This window comes from Thermobia domestica, chromosome 8 (genome assembly GCF_964235325.1).
Source record: "Thermobia domestica chromosome 8, izTheDome1.hap1.1, whole genome shotgun sequence".
NCBI lineage: Eukaryota > Metazoa > Arthropoda > Insecta > Zygentoma > Lepismatidae > Thermobia > Thermobia domestica.
The window spans coordinates 105,977,931-105,996,278 of NC_137461.1; the positions used below are offsets into that span (position 1 = coordinate 105,977,931).

General features: G+C 35.3%; 1 protein-coding gene across 8 annotated transcripts in view; it reads right to left on the reverse strand.

Annotated features, from left to right (window-relative positions):
* Positions 1-730: 730 nt before the first annotated feature.
* Positions 731-18,348, reverse strand: part of LOC145693117 (uncharacterized) — a 41,975-nt gene continuing 24,357 nt past the window's right edge. For 6 of the 8 annotated variants that reach the window (XM_081768826.1, XM_081768828.1, XM_081768833.1 and 3 more), the window contains 4 exons: positions 18,200-18,265; positions 7,193-7,680; positions 3,139-3,263; positions 731-1,496 (listed from right to left, as the gene is read on the reverse strand). In XM_081768826.1, the coding sequence (XP_081624952.1) occupies positions 1,029-1,496; positions 3,139-3,263; positions 7,193-7,680; positions 18,200-18,265 (1,147 nt within the window). In that variant the 3' untranslated portion in view covers positions 731-1,028. The remainder of the gene's footprint in view (positions 1,497-3,138; positions 3,264-7,192; positions 7,681-18,199; positions 18,266-18,348) is intronic. The other 2 variants (XM_081768827.1, XM_081768834.1) reach the window with 1 other exon arrangement.

An 18,348-nucleotide genomic window follows, 5' to 3' on the forward strand; every position in this document is an offset into this window, starting at 1 on the left:
TGTGGCTGAATGGCTTGTAAAAATAGACTCTGACTGACTGCAGGTGGAAAAAAAAAAAAAAAAAAAAAACTGTTGGATTCCTCTCTCCGCCCACTTTAAGTGTGGATATCCGGATATCCTGCGCACATTAAAACTGAGCGCTACGATCTTTCAGTTCTTCCCAGTAGAGGTGCCAGCAGTGATTGCTAAATGAAAAAGTGAGCATCTGGTGGTGTAAAGGCGAAGTAGTCGGAGAAGGGGGAGGGAACAGTAACCTTAATCTCTGGAAGGCAGTCTTACTTTAAGTGACCAGAAGTGTGCCAAAATATATGCTGCCTAGGCACAAAAGAGGCACGAAGAAAGAAATGTATGAAAAATGTGATATGCAGTTGGTTCTCCGTATAAAATCACGCGATCAAACCAGATGAGGATTAAGGACATGGCCAACAAAGGAAGTTGAAATAGGCGATTACTGGCATGTCCTTCAGTTTAAGTTACCTAGTATGTTTTTTTTTTCCTTTTGTGCTTAAATAAAATTATTAAATAAAAAATCTCAATTTTTATTTAAATTTGCTGGTCTGTACTTAAATTAGGTTCGCATATTTTAAAGAATAATTTTTCTCTCTCTTTTTCTATGTTATTTTTTAAATTGTGAAGTACAATTATATCTGACTGACCTCGTGCTTAGATTCCTGCAAGAGTTTTGATTAATCGAAAGGGGGATGTATTAACATGACATTCACTTTATTCCTAATTTTAATATATATATATTTTAGTCATACTTTTGTAAATTTCACGTCTGTCGCTAAGTACACACTACAATAAAAAAATAAAATAAAATGATAATCAATATATGAGTAATAAGTGACACATGATATTCAGTTTTAAAGTTGGTAAAAAAAAATGCTAGGTGTACTAAAAACAAATATAAATATGGAAATAAAACGCAATATGAGCAATTAAATCAGCATGCAACACACACATACATACATTTATGCTGGAACATGACAATCAATATTTTATCTTTACCGTCGCTCACACATTTGTGTTTATTTATTCTCACCAGCAGAATTTTCATTATTTTCACTAGTCCTTGCAAACGTTTCGTTTGCTTTATTTGAATCCGTTTTGCTACCAGTACTTTTTGTACTAGACGTCTCACTAACATCATCACTTCCATCAGTCTCCGTTCTTGCCCGTTTTGCTGGAGGTTCTTCCTCTAACTGGGCCCACTCAAAATTATCACAAGGGTCTTCTTCCTCCAGTACACTTTCGTTTTCCACTTTTATATACATGGAGTGACCATCAGAAGAAGAAACTAGACCGTTATCATTTTGGGTTTCGTTATTAATATCATCGTTGACACAACTATCACTATTAGTATCTCCATCTACTTCTGATGCCGAGATTCTTTCACGTTTTAGCACAATTCGTCTTTGATTCGATGCATTACCCTCGGAGTCTGGTATTACATAATTTTGAGACTCTGTATCTATTCCATTTTGCGAAGACTCATTCTGTAATTAAATAATAAAATCTGTCAACGAACTATTTGCAAAAATATTAAATTACACACAACACAATTCTACAATAGTATAAGCGTTTAATAATAATAACTGTCTACAGATGAGACATATACCAATCAATAGATCTCACTGAACTGAAGGAAATATTCTGGGTGAGAGTGGTGTGAGTATTTGTCTACTTGCACTCTTCTGGACACCATCAAAGGTACCCTTCTTGCTAGACTAGTCTTAAAATTATGGCCGTTTTTTTTTTTTTTTTTTTTCAGAAGGTATGTGCATGGAATTTAAAAGGAACTTCGTAAGAAATCCCATCCCCACTATCACTTGCTCAACCCTGACAGTCAAATTTCCCTCTTAACGAGCACAAACGCACCACTATATGCAGTGATGGCAGCTGAAGTTTTATATGGCAAGCTCATCTCTTGATTGGAACACATACCTACAAGTTACCGAATCCCATGGTTTGACTACAGCCTGGCAGAGTCCAAATCACATCAGGATCCCCAGCTTAACCTGAGGAGGACGGGGGAGGTCGGTTCCTGGCCCTGTCTACTACTTCCATGCCGTTCGCCCGACGTCAAAAGTTATTGCGCAGACGACAAACCAAACACTTGTTGTACCCACGGGCACGCCTTAATCATCCATTTGGGAGGTATCCGGCTCAACCCCTGCCTACCTCATTTTACGGAGGAGGTCACCGTACATTACCAGTACCAATGAGTGATCCAGTCAATCTGCACCAGGCAGATATTCCCATATGTGTGAGAGTAAGTCCTTACGTATAGTTTGAGAGAAATTCGACAAAATGAATTTTTCTGGAAACTTAAAATCTGATGCTGTACGATACTTCACATCACCTATTAAGACGAAACTGATATTGAAGGAAAGCTTCATGAAACTTTTCATTGTGATACTAGAAAGAGGATAACACATAATACAGTGAATATGATATATCCCAAAATCACAAGGACTTGTAAAGCTTTAACATTGTACAAAGAATGAGGCATGTATGAATGAAAAAAAAAAATATATTAACCTGAACAAAACTGATATGCCTGACAGTAAATTTTCATGTGTAGTTCTCGAGAAAGCGTGTATGTTAAAAAAGAAAAAAAAGTGTTAACTAGCAAACTGTATCTATTGTTGTACATCTAACAGTGATACACATACTACTTGTAAAATTATCTTTAAAAATTTTAGTATTTGTGATAAGATCTTTCAATAGTCCACAAAAGAACTTTACCCAAGTCTTAAAAAAATGTATTAACCTAGAAATCATAGTACAACATAATAGTGAGCACGCTGTGATGTACTAGTCTGATTGTGGAAATTCAGTACTTTTCTATATGTATTTTTAGCAATACAAACTCTCATCTGTGTTATTAACACAGTAAGCAAAAAAACGAACAACACATTAAAAGGATTCAAGATATAAAAATACTAACTTTCACTTAGTGTCTTAGAAGTTTCTTAAAAGAATGCCCATCAAAATTAATACTTAAAAATTCTACTACCTACAACTAAGAAACACAAAGATACAATGCAGTATAAATTTGCTTTACAGGAATCCGTATAGAGCAATTAATGAAGAAACTATAAAGTTAATTATTAACTACAAGTACTCCATACTTACTGATCTTAAAACACTGCCATTCTGAACATAAGAGTTTCCTTGTCGCATTTCTTGTTGAAGTGCAAGTGTTGTTTTCGGTACGTATGCAGTTATAATGGGCTTTCCGTATATTGAACATCTAGTTGCTACATTGAAGAAAGAAAAAAAAAAGCGAGAAGTTAAATAATAATCATTAAATGATAATCATAATCAACCATAGAAAATTTTTATAAAAATTAGCATTACAATGGCACGAAACATCATTGGGTGAATTTTTACAAATGGTAACAATTTGTAAAACTTCTTGTTTTCAAGGTTTACCAGTGTATTATTATTATTATATAGCAGAACTTTGAAAATCATATAAGTGTAAGTGATAAAAGAAAAAAAAGGGCCACTTTCAATGATATGTATGTTTTGCTATTAACTCAAGGAAAATTCAAGAATATTACTCTTTTACATCAGGACATGAAAAATAAGCATGTCCTCAAGTTTACATTATCTAATGTCTTGTTAGTGTAAATCCTAATCCGTGTTTAAAAATTACAGTATTATTCCTAAATGTATTACGTTTTATTTACTTCTGTGCACAGCGCGTAAGTCGAGAGAGTATATAATTTAATCATTTTTAACTGGGCTTTTTTAATGTCCCAAGATTACATTCTCAGCTCCGTCACGTAGTTTATTATTATTATTATTATTATTATTATTATTTATTTTAGCTGGAGGCGAAAAGTTGTGGAACAAGATACACAAACTCATTCTCCTTATCTGGAACAAGGAAGGATTGCCACGAGAATGGAAAGAATCAATCATTGTTCCTATTCAAAAGAAAGGCGACAAAACTGACTAATAATTATCGAGGCATTTCTCTTTCGTCAACATTCTATAAAATCTTCTCAAACATTCTATTAGCAAGATTGACCCCATACGCAGATGAAATTGTTGGAGATTATCAGTGCGGATTTAGACGAAATCGATCAACTATCGACCAAATATTTACCATTCGTCAAATTCTCGAAAAGAAGTGGGAATACAATACCCCGGTACATCAACTCTTTATTGATTTTAGAAAGGCTTACGACTCGGTTAGGAGAGAAGCATTGTACAACATCCTTACAGAATTTGGAATACCAAAGAAGCTAATTAGATTAATTAAGATATGTATAAATGAATCTCAAAGTAAAGTCCAGGTAGGAAAATTTTTGTCCACGAGCTTTCACGTCGAGAATGGCCTGAAACAAGGAGATGCGTTATCGCCATTATTATTCAATTTTGTTCTGGAATATGCTATAAGGAAAACCAAAGGTAGCAACCAGGGCCTAGAGTTGAATGGGATTCACCAGGTTATGGCGTATGCTGCTGATGTAAATTTAATAGGGGATGACACGAGAACAATAGAAAGAAATGCAGAGGTCTTATTAAACGCTTGTAGGGACATGGATTTAGAAGTAAATGCAGAGAAAACTACATGGAAGTTCGTCGGGATCGTAATGCGACAAATTATGGATGCGTTAAAATATCAAATAATACTTTTGATAAAGTGGATACTTTCAAATATCTGGGATCAATATTAACAGACGAAAACCATATTCACGAACAAATTAAATGTCGCTTAAAAGCAGGGAATTCGTGTTATTATTCAGTTCAAAATCTCTTGTCGTCGCGAATTCTGTCGAGGAATTTGATACTTAAAATATATAAAATGATAATCATGCCTGTTGTTCTCTGTGGTTGTGAAACATGGTCGCTTACTGGGAAGTAAGAACATAGATTGAAAATATTTGAGAACAAGATCCTGAGACGAATATTCAGACCCAAGAGAAACGCGAATGGGGAATGGCGGATACTTCATAACGAGGAACTACACAATTTATAAGGTTTAGCCAACATTCTTAGGGTCATCAAGTCTAGGAGGCTAAGGTGGGCAGGTAATGTAGCCAGGATGGAAGAAAGTAGGAACGTTTTCAAAATCTTGACTGGAAGACCAACCGGAAAACGACCATTAGCAAGACCTAGGCGCAGATGGGGGGACAACATTAAACAAATTTAGAGTATTGGATTTTGTTTTCTGCTTTGATGAGTGAACAGATGTATAAAATATTACCAGTGTCTTTTTTGAAAGCACGACGTTTTCTGTTACAGGACAATGTTGCGAGTTCCAAAACCGAAGAATTTCAAGTATGATAATAAACTACACATCACACAACATCTCTTACGTTAAAATGATATAAACTATTTGTTTGATTTTAACAATATCCTTGGTGGGCTTACAGTTACTGTTCGCTTCAAATATAGGTAATATTTTAAATAACGATCTTTATTTTCCTGTATATTTCTTATAATAATTAAATAAATAAATAAATAAATAATAAATATATTATCCTACCTGTGTGTAGAATTTTATTTCCTATTCGTAGTAATTGTCAAGAGCCACTTCTCAGTGGATTGTAGATAGGAAAGTCAAATATATATATATATATATATATATATATATATATATATATATATATATATATATATATATATATTATATATAATCAAGAATTATTGAGTTGTTTTATGGGTGTGAATGATTGGTTTACCCCCTTACCACGTCACGGTCCCATTTGTTTGGCGAGCACGAATTTCTTGATTACTCAGGTTTGCCAAGTAACAATTTATAAATTTCCAGGTCTATATCTAATGAAAAAAAAAGAAAAGAAAACGACCAGCCGGTTCATAGTCTATGTATATAGCGCAAGTTTAGGTAGAGATTTTGCAAAACAAACTAATTTGTTTTATAAAATATCCCCTACTAACTAGCCAGGCAAGGCAAAACGAGAAAAGGGTTCTGAGAAGTAAAAATCTATACTTAAAATTCCCTGACTTTTTAAGTTTCTTTTTCTTTCTTTTCAGGTAGATGGGAATCCTGGATATGATTGTGATACATCCACGATTCCCAATACGTCTTCAAGGCAAGGAAATAGTTGAAAATTGAGTTTATACGTCATGTGCAAGGAATATTCTGTGAGTAACATTATGCGTAAAATGCATTCGATTTCCCAAACAAATACTCGCAGTCCAATGAGGAGTGGATCTTAACAATTATGCAAACACAAGTTGACAGAACAGTATTATTATCATTATATAGGAGTTTCCAGATCGCCGATAACCAAGTGCAAGTGAATAATAACTCTTTGTTTATATAGGGCTCATTTGTTCGAAAATTGCTCTAAAATTTAACACAGGCTATTAAATGAATGCAAGCAAGCATAACTTTAATGTCGAACAGACACGGGTCGCAAAACAGAACATCTTACAAAAAAAACTGAATCAACGATGATAGTGTTTACAGTCACCTAATACTTAGTTCAAGGAAATATATTTTCTGTATTTATGTTTCAATATACCAGGTGTATTAAAAGTCTGGAAGTCACGAGCTAACGATGTTATGAGTGAAGATAACAAAGATTGGACAGTGAGGGAAACTGTTGGAAAAAGGCGGTTTCCAATAAAATGATGCTTTCCAATCGCACCAGCCGTTTAGGCTCCATACTGATAAGGCACCCTATATTAAATGAAAAAGCAAAGTTTTCATTTCAATAGACTGTTCGAACGTTTACGGGCACGTAAAAATTACACAGAGAACGTGCACATTGTTGAGTGAGGAAATCCAGAACCCCGAATCCGTTTCCCAACAATGCTGTATTGTTGGTAGGGTGAGGGTCTAAGGGAACACCATGCTGAAGTGACATTATTTTTGCATTTAACATAAGGCACCTTACCAGTGTGGAGTCCAAACGGGAGGTGCGATTGATAAAATTCCACCAATTGAAATTCAAAACGACGTACTTCCAACAATTTTCCTTTCTTTCCATTTCTTGTATCTTAATCATAACGGACCTAGCCTATGGCCTTGTACTTTTGATACACCCTGTGTATGAGGAACGTAACAGAATATTACAGTCAACTAGCCTTTGATTTGACAAGAAATTATAATGGGAAAACAAAAACACTTTAGTCCTCGCAACAAAAGCTACGACGAGAGGTAAAACTGAATTTCATAACAGACGAATTAAATATAATTTCCTACCTGTTCGTATCCCAAACTTCCTCAATAACAATTCTTGTAACCCAGAATTGAGAGCTTTGTAATATTCCGCTTCTCTCACTGATTTTTGTAAATCTTGATACAACTTATTGTTCTCTTGAGTAACTTTTTCCACAAGATATTTCATACTAGTAAAACTTTTAACCAGTTCTTTGTACTTGTTTGCAGTCGTAAGTTGTACAGTTTTAGCTTTATTACACAGTTCTTCTACGTTCGGAACAACAAGTTTTTTACTTTTCATAGCATTTTGCCAAACTTCGCCACTAATTTTTCCTGCGTTAGGAATCTTGTTTGATGCAAAATCTTGTGGTTTTCTGGATGCCCCTGGTTTTGGAGAATTCAGGACTTCGCCTCTTGAGTTTGAATTGTCAACGTACGTAGTAACCCTTGATTTCGCCGTCAATCCACATTCTTTTAAAAACGTCTCTTTGTTAGCTTTTTCTCTGAGTCGAAGACTGCGTCTTGAGTTGCTGCATGAAATACAAAAAGAGATACAATACAATACACGAAATACAATACAATGCAACAAATAATCAAATTACAATAAAAAAAAATAAGAATTCGTGGTGTACGGTTACCGTACGCGCCTTCGGCGCGGACGTCTCGGGTGTGATTCCCCGTGAGAGCTTAGGTATTTTGGATCCCACGTTAATCTCTAGGCCCGCCTCTCATATAGCATGGACGCATATAGTCAAAATTAAATGTACAAATTTTACATCATCATACGTAAACAATGTATAATCAGTGTCCAGAAAACATTCAACTAATTTATCAAAAACTGGAAGACTAAAACTGAAAAAGCGGACGAAGAGAAGCATTCACTGACCAGTTAGTATTTACTATACAGGCGTAATAAAATTAGTTTCTTATTACGTTGGTAACGATGTGCGAAGACATTATCCTTATTACAAGCTATAATAAAGTATTCAAAAGAATGACAAGTATTTTCAGACGAATTTTCAGTGCGTTTCCAACATTAATATGTATCGTAAGCGAACCGAATGTCTTCCAAGAATTCTATCTATTAACTGAATGAAATAATTTGAGATTTTTTTAAGTTGGGTTAGATAAAGAAATACAAGCAGACACCTTATTTTCAAACAGTCAGAACAATACATTATTTCTCTTGCAAAAATTTCTGGTATCTGTGTGGTTTATACAATTAACTTAAAGGTGAAATGTGTTCGTCATACTGCATTGTTATCTTGGGCCATTTCTTACAGTTCTGCTTTGAAAAACAGTGAGAAAGAGCAACACATTAATATTTCCTGTACTTCCTTTCCTCAACTAGATCACACATGGTGTACCACTTACTCAAATCAAATTTTATAATCTGAAGTATACGTGATCACTATCACACAAGACAATGTAAATATAATAACAAACAATTATAAGTGCTGAGAGAATCCCGTTGTTCCAGACATCTTAAGATCACATTAGCATTTCTTTAAAGAAAGAAAAAAAAAAACTCAGGTGACCTTGCTCATATGTTTATAAATGAACACAATAACAACCCTACAATATGACACTTGTGATTTCAAATGAAAAATAAACAAGGAGTAGTTTAATCTTGGAATAAGTTTTCTTTGAAATTTTCCCAAAACATCTATTACAAATTTGTTAATATTTCCTAAATAACTGGAACATAACTTGATTTAATTTAATAAATGGAAAGGAAAAAGTAATCTAATCTAATCTATCTCCATTTTAAGTCACCAAATTAGTAAGAGTAGTATTAAGAGGCCCCACAATTACCTTGCCCAGATTAAGGATTATTAATATTTAGGGTGAAAGAAATTATGAAAAAAAAAAAAAAATTGAAAGGTTAATGAAGAAAATTAATAGTTTCATCATGCTATTAAAATCAGAATTGGGGCGCGCCAGCTCAGTGGTAGAGCGTTCACCTCTGGTGCATGTGGTCTTCGGTTCGATACCAGCTCGCGCCAAGTGAGCTTTGTGGTGGGCAAACACCGTGTGCGTGGATTTTCAAGGAGTTTTCCCGTTCCTTTCTATTATCTTCATTCCAGCATTTCATTCATTTTTTATCATCATCGTCTCCTTTAGCCTAGGCGGCATAACCGTCTGACGTAAGATTTCATTTCATTTTTAAAAATCAGAATTACTTACAATATACTTCAATAAATAGAATTTCATTATAGGAAGTCTTTGAGGAATCTACGCATAACAGGAATGTTAATTTTTGTACAGGTTAATAAACGTTTTTGAAATATCCATTATTATTATTATTATTATTATTATTATTATTATTATTATTATTATTATTATTATTATTGTAGGTGTACCTGAAGGGAAAGTATGTAATTCAAATATAGTTACCATGTGTGTACAAGATCTCTGTAATTAGTGATGTACAATGGTTTAAAATTTTTAATGATTTGTGCCCCCCTCCCGCCCCAACTTCTTTTGCTGGTTGTGATCCTGACTTCTAATTATTAGACTAGAACTTTTTCTAGTTTCCGCTCACGTAAGTTATATTAAGATTGCATAGTTTTAATGCACATAAAAAAAAAAAAAAAAAATGGTTCTAACAATGAATATAGCAAAACTTGTCTGAACTTGTTCTCAACTGAAAATTTTGACTACTTATAAACACCTTCTCGCACATCATTCAACAAGAAGCTGGAACATCCACAAATAACTTCATACATATTTCTTAAAATCAGTAATCATGTCACACTTTTAAAGATAAACTCAATAAAATACAGGGTGTTTCAAAAACAATACAGACAACGTTTGGAGGTGATTCCTGACACCAAAATGAGACAAAAAGTATAGACCAACCTGGGTGCACAAATGCTTCCTTTCGGAGTTATAAGTTGCCGAAAACACGAAAAAATGAAATTTAAAGGTCCATAGTTCCAAAACTATGGAACCTACCATAGTCGGGTCAAGACTTCATTTAGGAACTAATATATGCCCTATGCAAAAATCCATGTCTCAGAATCCTAAGGTACTCACGCAATAATTTTTATCGAGGTAGTTGGTGAGTACTTCAAATTATATGCCCGTAGTCAAATATAAATTAGGTTATTTAAATTGTATTACTGCAACATGAAATTCTTCCCCTCATGTCCGTTCTCCCATGGCATGCCTCGGAGACAATCTTTAAAAGAGGATGAGTGGAAATGTTTCATTTTTTTTAATACACGCGCTTACTTTTAAGTCTGCTCATGGTTAATTATTGTTTAAGCATGACATAGAACACTTCGAAGTAGTAGAAGTCTTTACAACTGCTCTAAAGAAATGTTAAATTATCTTCCATTGTGCTACATAAACACACTTTTTTTGTGTTTAGAAAAAATAAGAAAATAATAAATTGGTGGTATTAAGGAATTTGATATTAAGACAACCGAAGTTCAAACTGAACGAATTATGAGTACAGAATTTGATTTTGCAATATTTAACACAGACTCTTAGATATAGACAAAATTCCTCTTAAGTATGGACGACAACGACAATAATAATAATAATAATAATAATAATAATAATAATAATAATAATAATAATAATAATAATAATAAGTAACAACAATAACGCTAACGACGATGCACTTTTTGAGTAAAATCAACGATTTCAGCTACGTCTACACACAAATCCTCATATTCTAACAACAGATGAAAAACAATCTCAGTATCATTATCAAATTTATAACAGAAGAGCGCCTGAACTTTTTATAATTCATACCAATGTGCGAATTGAATATTTTTCTCAGGGGGGGGGGGAGAAAGGAATGAATTTCAACCATATGCGCACTCAGCCATCTCCCTCTCTCTTCAAATAAATAGTTTATTATAGCTTTGGAAATAGTCAATACGTAACAAAACAAGACTAACCAAACTACTAAATGTATTAAATACACTTTTGTAACAGTTTCACCAATGTAACATCGCCTCCATTACGTGTCTGGATCTGGGGGGCACAGTGGTTCAGTGATAGAGCGCCTATCTCTGGTGCGTGAAATCGCTAGTGCGATCTTTGGCCAGGTAAGTTTGGCGGTGAACAACATCGTGTTCGTAGGTTTTCTCGGGGTATTCCCATTTCCTCCCATATTCTTATTCCACTAATTCTTCCAACATCATTCACTTGCCTTAATCACTCGTCTCCCTTAGTCTAAAGGACTCAATCGTAGGACGTTAACCTGAAAGATTTCATTTCATTTTACGTGACTGGATCTACTAGATTATTCTTTTGGACACTCACCGTACCAGTATTACAGCAATACTACGAAACGGATTAAAGGTGTTCTAGAGCCCCTCACACAACAATGTGCAAATTTCCCATCATTTTTGGCAACACTATTAACCTTGTGGTATCACAGGATATACCAAACAATGTCCCCTGCCGATATTTGCATGGTACAAGATCTTAGCGTTTAGCGTTTTTGTCCATTAGTTTGGAAGTTATAAGGGCGTATCAAGATAATGGTCCACATTTTATATATATATATATATACAGGGTGGGCCATTTTAATTAATCCACGGAAATATCTGAAAAATGATAAAACATAGAAGAAATTTTTGAAGTACACGTTATATATTGCTAAGGGGGAAAACCAATTCTGCCAAAAGTACCCCTCTCCGCCCCCCGTAAATGGGGGTAACGGGGGCTAACTTTGAAATGTCAAATGGGAACATGGGTCGAGTAATACCTCGTTCGAAAGGTCTTGGAAAACTAAGTAAAGCTGTACCAAAAGATGCTTCATATTGTGCACCAGTTTCAAAATGGCTGCCATGATATGGATCGGAAACTCCAGTACCCGTAGTATGAAAACCATGGAAGGTAAATGAGTGGAACAAAATTGAAATACGTAAATATCATAGGGCATATCGAATGGTGTGATCCCTGTGATCCCAGTGGCCTCCCTAAAGGGGTCTTGGGGGCTAACTTCAAAATTTCAAATAGTAACATGAGTCGAGTGGTACCTCGTTCGATAAATCTTGCAAAATCTAACATATTGCAGGAGAAAACGATTGATGTGAAATGGCAGTGTTCTCAAAAGACCGCTGAAACACAGTATCCGTGTCAGAGAAAAGGTTTAGTACCCGTAGCATGAAAGCGATTGGAGATAAATCAACAGAGGAAAAACTGGAGTAGCTAACTGACGTAAGGCACATCGAGAGGTGTTGTCGGGGTGACTCCAAGGGCCAACTGAAAGGTATCCGGGGCCAACTTGAAAATTTCAAATAGCAGCTTGAAGCGAGTAACATCACATTACATAGACAAATTAATATCAAACAGCTTCTGTAAGAAAATTTTCGACATGAAACACCGTTTTCAAAATGATCGCAAAGACATGGTGACTGTGTTTAAGAAAACGTCTAGTGCCCATAGTATGAATACGGTTAGACATAAATGAAAATAACGAAAATTAAATAGGAAAACCACGGAGGCGTGCCAAGGCTCGAGAATAATACAACAGAGATAAAAATATTAGAGTAAAATTGCCATAATGTATAGAGAGAAATCCAAGTCCTGCAAAATAATCTCTCCCTGCGCTCTGTATGTGAGTGGGGTGGAAAGTAAAGTGAAAGTTCAAACGAGAACTCTACTTTAATTCGTAAATTAAGGCTAACATTACAAATAGGTTTGGTGTGGTTGAAACATTTGTTTGTAAGGATGACGCTGTAGTGACTAAAAAAAAGAGAAACTTTTATGCAATGCGTGCTGGTTATTCAGAAAGCATTTCGGGAATATACGTACACACCGTTTCGTCCCTAAAGCTCACAATATGACATGAATGCTAATAGTTAATCAAAATGTAACTGTGGCCATCCGCGTTAACTTAGTGCACCAATTCTCTATGCATGAAGTCTGCCTTCCAAACAGCATTGGTAGGTCAAGCGTACGCCCGAACCGTTGTCCGGTAGGACATTGAAATTTTGAAGTTGGCCCACAAGACCCCTTCAGGAAGGCCACTGGGATCACAGGGATTACATCATTCGATATGCCCTATGATATTTACGTATTTCAATTTTGTTCCATTCATTTACCTTCCATGGTTTTCATACTACGGGTACTGGAGTTTCCGAACCATATCATGGCGGCCATTTTGAAACTGGTGCACAATATGAAACATCTTTTGGTACAGCGTTACTTAGTTTTCCAAGACCTTTCGAACGAGGTATTACTCGACCCATGTTCCCATTTGACATTTCAAAGTTACCCCCCGTTACCCCCATTTACGGGGGGCAAGGAGGGGTATTTTTGGCGGAATTGGTTTTCCCCCTTAGCAATATATAACGTGTACTTCAAAAATTTCTTCTATGTTTTATCATTTTTCAGATATTTCCGTGGATTAATTAAAATGGCCCACCCTGTATATGGGGGGCCGGATCCAGGATTCTCTGAGGGGTGTGCACCAATAACTACCAGTGCATTTTAATTAAATTTGAGTTTTTTAAATGCCTTTAGGCATCTGTGATGTGAATGAGGAATTCCTTTAGAAATGCTGTGTGTCTGCTCTCGATGAATTCTTTTCCTTCAACCTTCAGAAAATTGACTTAAACTATTGATTTTGCAAAACTCACTGCTAGCTTCTCACTTTAGGTAGTGCATATTTACAACGAAGGGGAGTGAATGTGCACCTTTGCCCCCCCCCCCTCCTAAATCCGGTCCTGTGTATATACACATACACTGTGTATCATAAACTCTAATACGAGCGGGCAATTCTTGCTTCCTTGTAAATATTATCTTGCTAAATTACATTATTATTATTACGATGCTTTTAGATGAAACTAGATCATCACCCGTTTGAGTGAATCCTGTGACCCTTTTTCAGGAATTGCACATCCAAACATTTGATTATTTTTTCACCCGTTTCGAGCCTCTTCAGCTTGCTCCTGGCAAAAAGAATATCTTTTGCATATAAATAGGCAACTATTTTTTTTTTTTTTTTTAACAAATAAAAGAGTGTGACTCTATCGGCTTCAGAAAGGTTCAGAAGCGAGGTGTTTAATAAACTGTTTTAACTTAAATGAAACTTCTTTTTAGTTTGATTACACAAACTAAAAACTATTCTCTGTTTCTATCTTCATGATCATTCGAAAAAATTCTAGAGAGGGAGAAAGTCAGGGATGAAAATTTTCTCCTCCGGGGAAGGACACATTTTTAACGAGGAGGAATAATTTATGACGTCCTTCCTATTAATTCGGATACTGGCTCATACTGAAATTAACTTTCATTATAATATTCGATAAAGCAGGTAAAGAATTGAGTGAAGTTTTTAACATTACTTGAGTAATTCTCTGAAGAAGGTTAAATCTGAATTTCAATATACTCAATTACCAACCAGCTATCGTTAGGTCTAGTGCATGAACGGAAATGAGTTGTGGATCACATTTGCTTCGCGGACTGTTGGTTCGAGATAGGGAGCCTTATCAAAGAAGCCAAATCCAGAATTCGAAAGATATCATTCTTGAACTTTCGTAACTCTACTGACGATTCTTTACCAAAATAAGAAAATAAATAAATAAAATATGAAACTAGTACAAACACGCAGTATAGACTTCACACTTAGCTGACTGGTTTTACTTTATATTTTTGTGTAGCACGCGATCTACTACTTAGATGAGTTGCAAACTATTCGGCAACTTGAATTCAATGTTGTTCGTGGGTGCCCAGATCATTCTGTACAATCATTTCCTACAGAAAATATCCTTCCCGATCTTGCCCCTAAGAGAGCTGGATTACACAACCACGTTTTGACACAACCATGATGAACAGACTTCGAGGTTCGATTTCAGAATCGTTATTAACCGACTGGGCAGCGTGTGAATTGAATGCTAGGAATTTTCTCCCCTGATAAAAAAAATATTCCCTCCTGGAGACGAAATTTTTACCCCTAGAGGGATAACTTTTCTCCCTTCTACATGATCCTGAAGATAGAGACAGGGAACATTTTCTATTTTGTGCGGTTAAACTATATATATATATATATATATATATATATATATATATATATATATATATAGGGTGGCCCATTTTAATCTTTCTACGGAAATATCTCGAAAACGATTGAAGATAAATGAACCGAACAAAAACTCAAATAGCAAATGCCATGGGGCGCATCAAATGGTATTGTCGCGGTGCCCCAAAGGGCCGCCCTTCATGGGGGCCCAGGGTCCAACTTTAAAACTTTATGGGATCCCGGGTTCGATCCCAGCCCCCACCAGGTGAACTTTGTGGTGGACAAACACAGTGTGCGTGGGTTTCCTCGGAGTTATCCCGTTTCCTCCCACTTTCTTCATTCCACCATTTTTTTCATTATTCATCATCATCGTCTCCTTTAGCCTCACCGGCATAAGTGGGAAGTAAAACTCAAAGATTTCATTTAATTTTTTTAAAACGTTAAATGGGAACATGGGGAGAGTGATACCTCGTTCGATAGATCTTTAAAAACTAAAGAGCACTGTGGCAAAAGATTTTTTATATCGGTCACCGTTTTCAAAATGACTGTCAAGACATGGTGCCTGTATCAGATAAAACGTCTAGTATTACTAATATGAAAACGGCTGGAGATAAATAAACAGAACAAAAAGTGGAACAGGAAAATGGTATGAGATACGTCGAATGATGTTGTCTCGGTGCCGCCTTTCATGAGGGACCAGGGCCCAACTTCGAAACTTTAAATGGAAACATGGGTTTAAAGGTACCTCGTTCGATAGATCTTTAAACACTAAACATCGCTGTGGCAAAAGAATTTTTCATATTGGTCATCGTTTTCAAACTGGCTGCCAAGACATGGTGCCTGTATCAGATAAAACGCCCAGTACCACTAATATGAAAACGATTGGAGATAAGTGAACAGAATAAAACTCGTATAGGAAATCACAGAGGATATTTGTCATTCCATGGCTCAAGAATGGTGCAACAGAGAAAAAGATGCTTAAAGTAAAAGTGCCATAATGCCAATGAGGAAATCTTATTTAGAAAATTATCTTTTCGACCTCCCTCCGTAAGTGGGTGAAGCGGAAATGAATAATAACATTTCAAATTAGAACTCCACTTTTACTTGCAATAGGCATGGTTTCTATGAAACATTGTTTTATACAAATGACTGGTACTGTAATTTACAAAAATAAGGCGAAATTCGGTTTGAAAAGTAACGCCCATTTTTATTGCAAAGTGTGATTTGATGGGGAGAAAAAGAAATAACTGAAATGCGAAGCAAAGGTTTTAATAATACATTATATTAATTATTATGCTGATTATGTTAAATATTACTTTTCATACTAGTAGTACTGGATATTTTATCCGATACAGGAACAATATTTTGGCGGCCATTTTGAAAACGGTGACCTATATGAAAGATCTTTTGCCACAGTGCTCTTTAGTTTTTAAAGATCTATCGAACGAGATATCACTCGACACATGTTTCTATTTAAACTTTTGAAGATGGGCCCTGGGCTTCTATGAAAGGCGGTCCTGGGAGGCACAGATACAACATCGTTCGACGTGCCACATGCCATTTTCCTGTTTCACTTTTTGTGTGTGTGTGTGTGTGTGTGTGTTCATTTATCTCCAACCGTTTTCATATTAGTGACACTAGACGTTTTATTTGATACAGGCACCATGTTTTGACGGCCATTTTGAAAACATAACCGATATGAAAAATCTTTTGACACAGTGCTCTTTAGTTTTTACAGATCTATCGAACGAGATATAACTAGCTCCATGTTTCCATTTAAACTTTTTTGAAGTTGGGCGCCCATGAAGGGCGACCCTTCGGGGCACCGCGACAATACCATTCGATGTGCCGCATGGTATTTCTTATTTAAGTTTTTGTTCGGTTCATTCATCATCAACCGTTTTCCAGATATTTCCGTAGAAAGATTAAAATGGGCCAACAGGGTGTCTTAAAAGTCCCCTGATATATGGTAACGCTGTTATTATCAGTTACAACAAAATGTAAGAGGGAAAACCATCTCCAAATATGATATTTTCAATCTAAAGTTTTTTTTTTTTTTTTTTTTTTTTTAAATTGGACGAGCCGTTTGGACTGTACACTCTTTATGCGTCCAATGTTAAATGAAAATGCAACGTTGCCATTTACCTGGACCCACAACATAAGTGAATGAAGTTACCGTCTTTTACGCTAACATGTCGATGGCCAGCTCTCATTTCAAACAGTAAATTCATTCACTTATGTTGTGGGTCCAAGTTAATGGCAACGTTGCATTTTCATTTAACATTGGGCGCATAAAGAGTGTACAGCCCAAACGGTTCGTCCGATTAAAAAAAAAAAAAAAAAAAAATCCTTCACTTTAGATTGAAAACATTATATTTGGAGATGGTTTTCCTCTTACATTTTGTTGTAACTCCGATAATAACAGGTCAGAGGACTTTTGAGACATCTTATATATATATGTGCGTGTGTGTGATGGCTGAGTGCACATATTAGATAAAATTCATTTCCTGCTTCAGAAAATATGCATTTCCTACATTGTAACTGGACGAAAATAACAAGAAAAAAGTTGAATAAGGATATATTAACACAAGCTTTCTCAACATTTTTCATACCACGACTCTCTTTTATCACATCCTGTTGCCAGCGACCCCATTAAGTAATTGTCGGTCTCTAACAAGCTTTATTATAATTGCTGCTTATCGTTTGTGAAATTACAAGGCTCAGGTTTCACACTGGTCTTAATTTTGAATTGTATTTCAATATCCAGTTTCTCAAATATTTCATTTCTCTATTATTCCAATTGATTTTTAAACGATTCGTTATTTGTTTAATATCTTTGCTGAACTTGACAATAAGTACGGAAATAAAAATATATGCATCATAATAAGAAATTCTAAATAATCTTTAAAAATATGTTTTCTCACTACTAGATCCGAATTAATGGACGTTTATTTTTTTCACCTTCAGGCTGAGAAATCTTGCTTTATGAAATACTATATATGTGATACTGGTAAAACAACTGGCTAAACGAACTGGAAATTTGACATTCATGAATAGCATACCTGACACTTGTGACGCCTGAAATGCTACTCCTTTCGCAATTTTCATTATTCTTGCCTGTCTTTTTGCTGGAGTACAGAAGACAAAACATAATTATGTAAACAAATGCAACATGATGAAATATTTAAAGATAAGTAAGAATTGATAACTA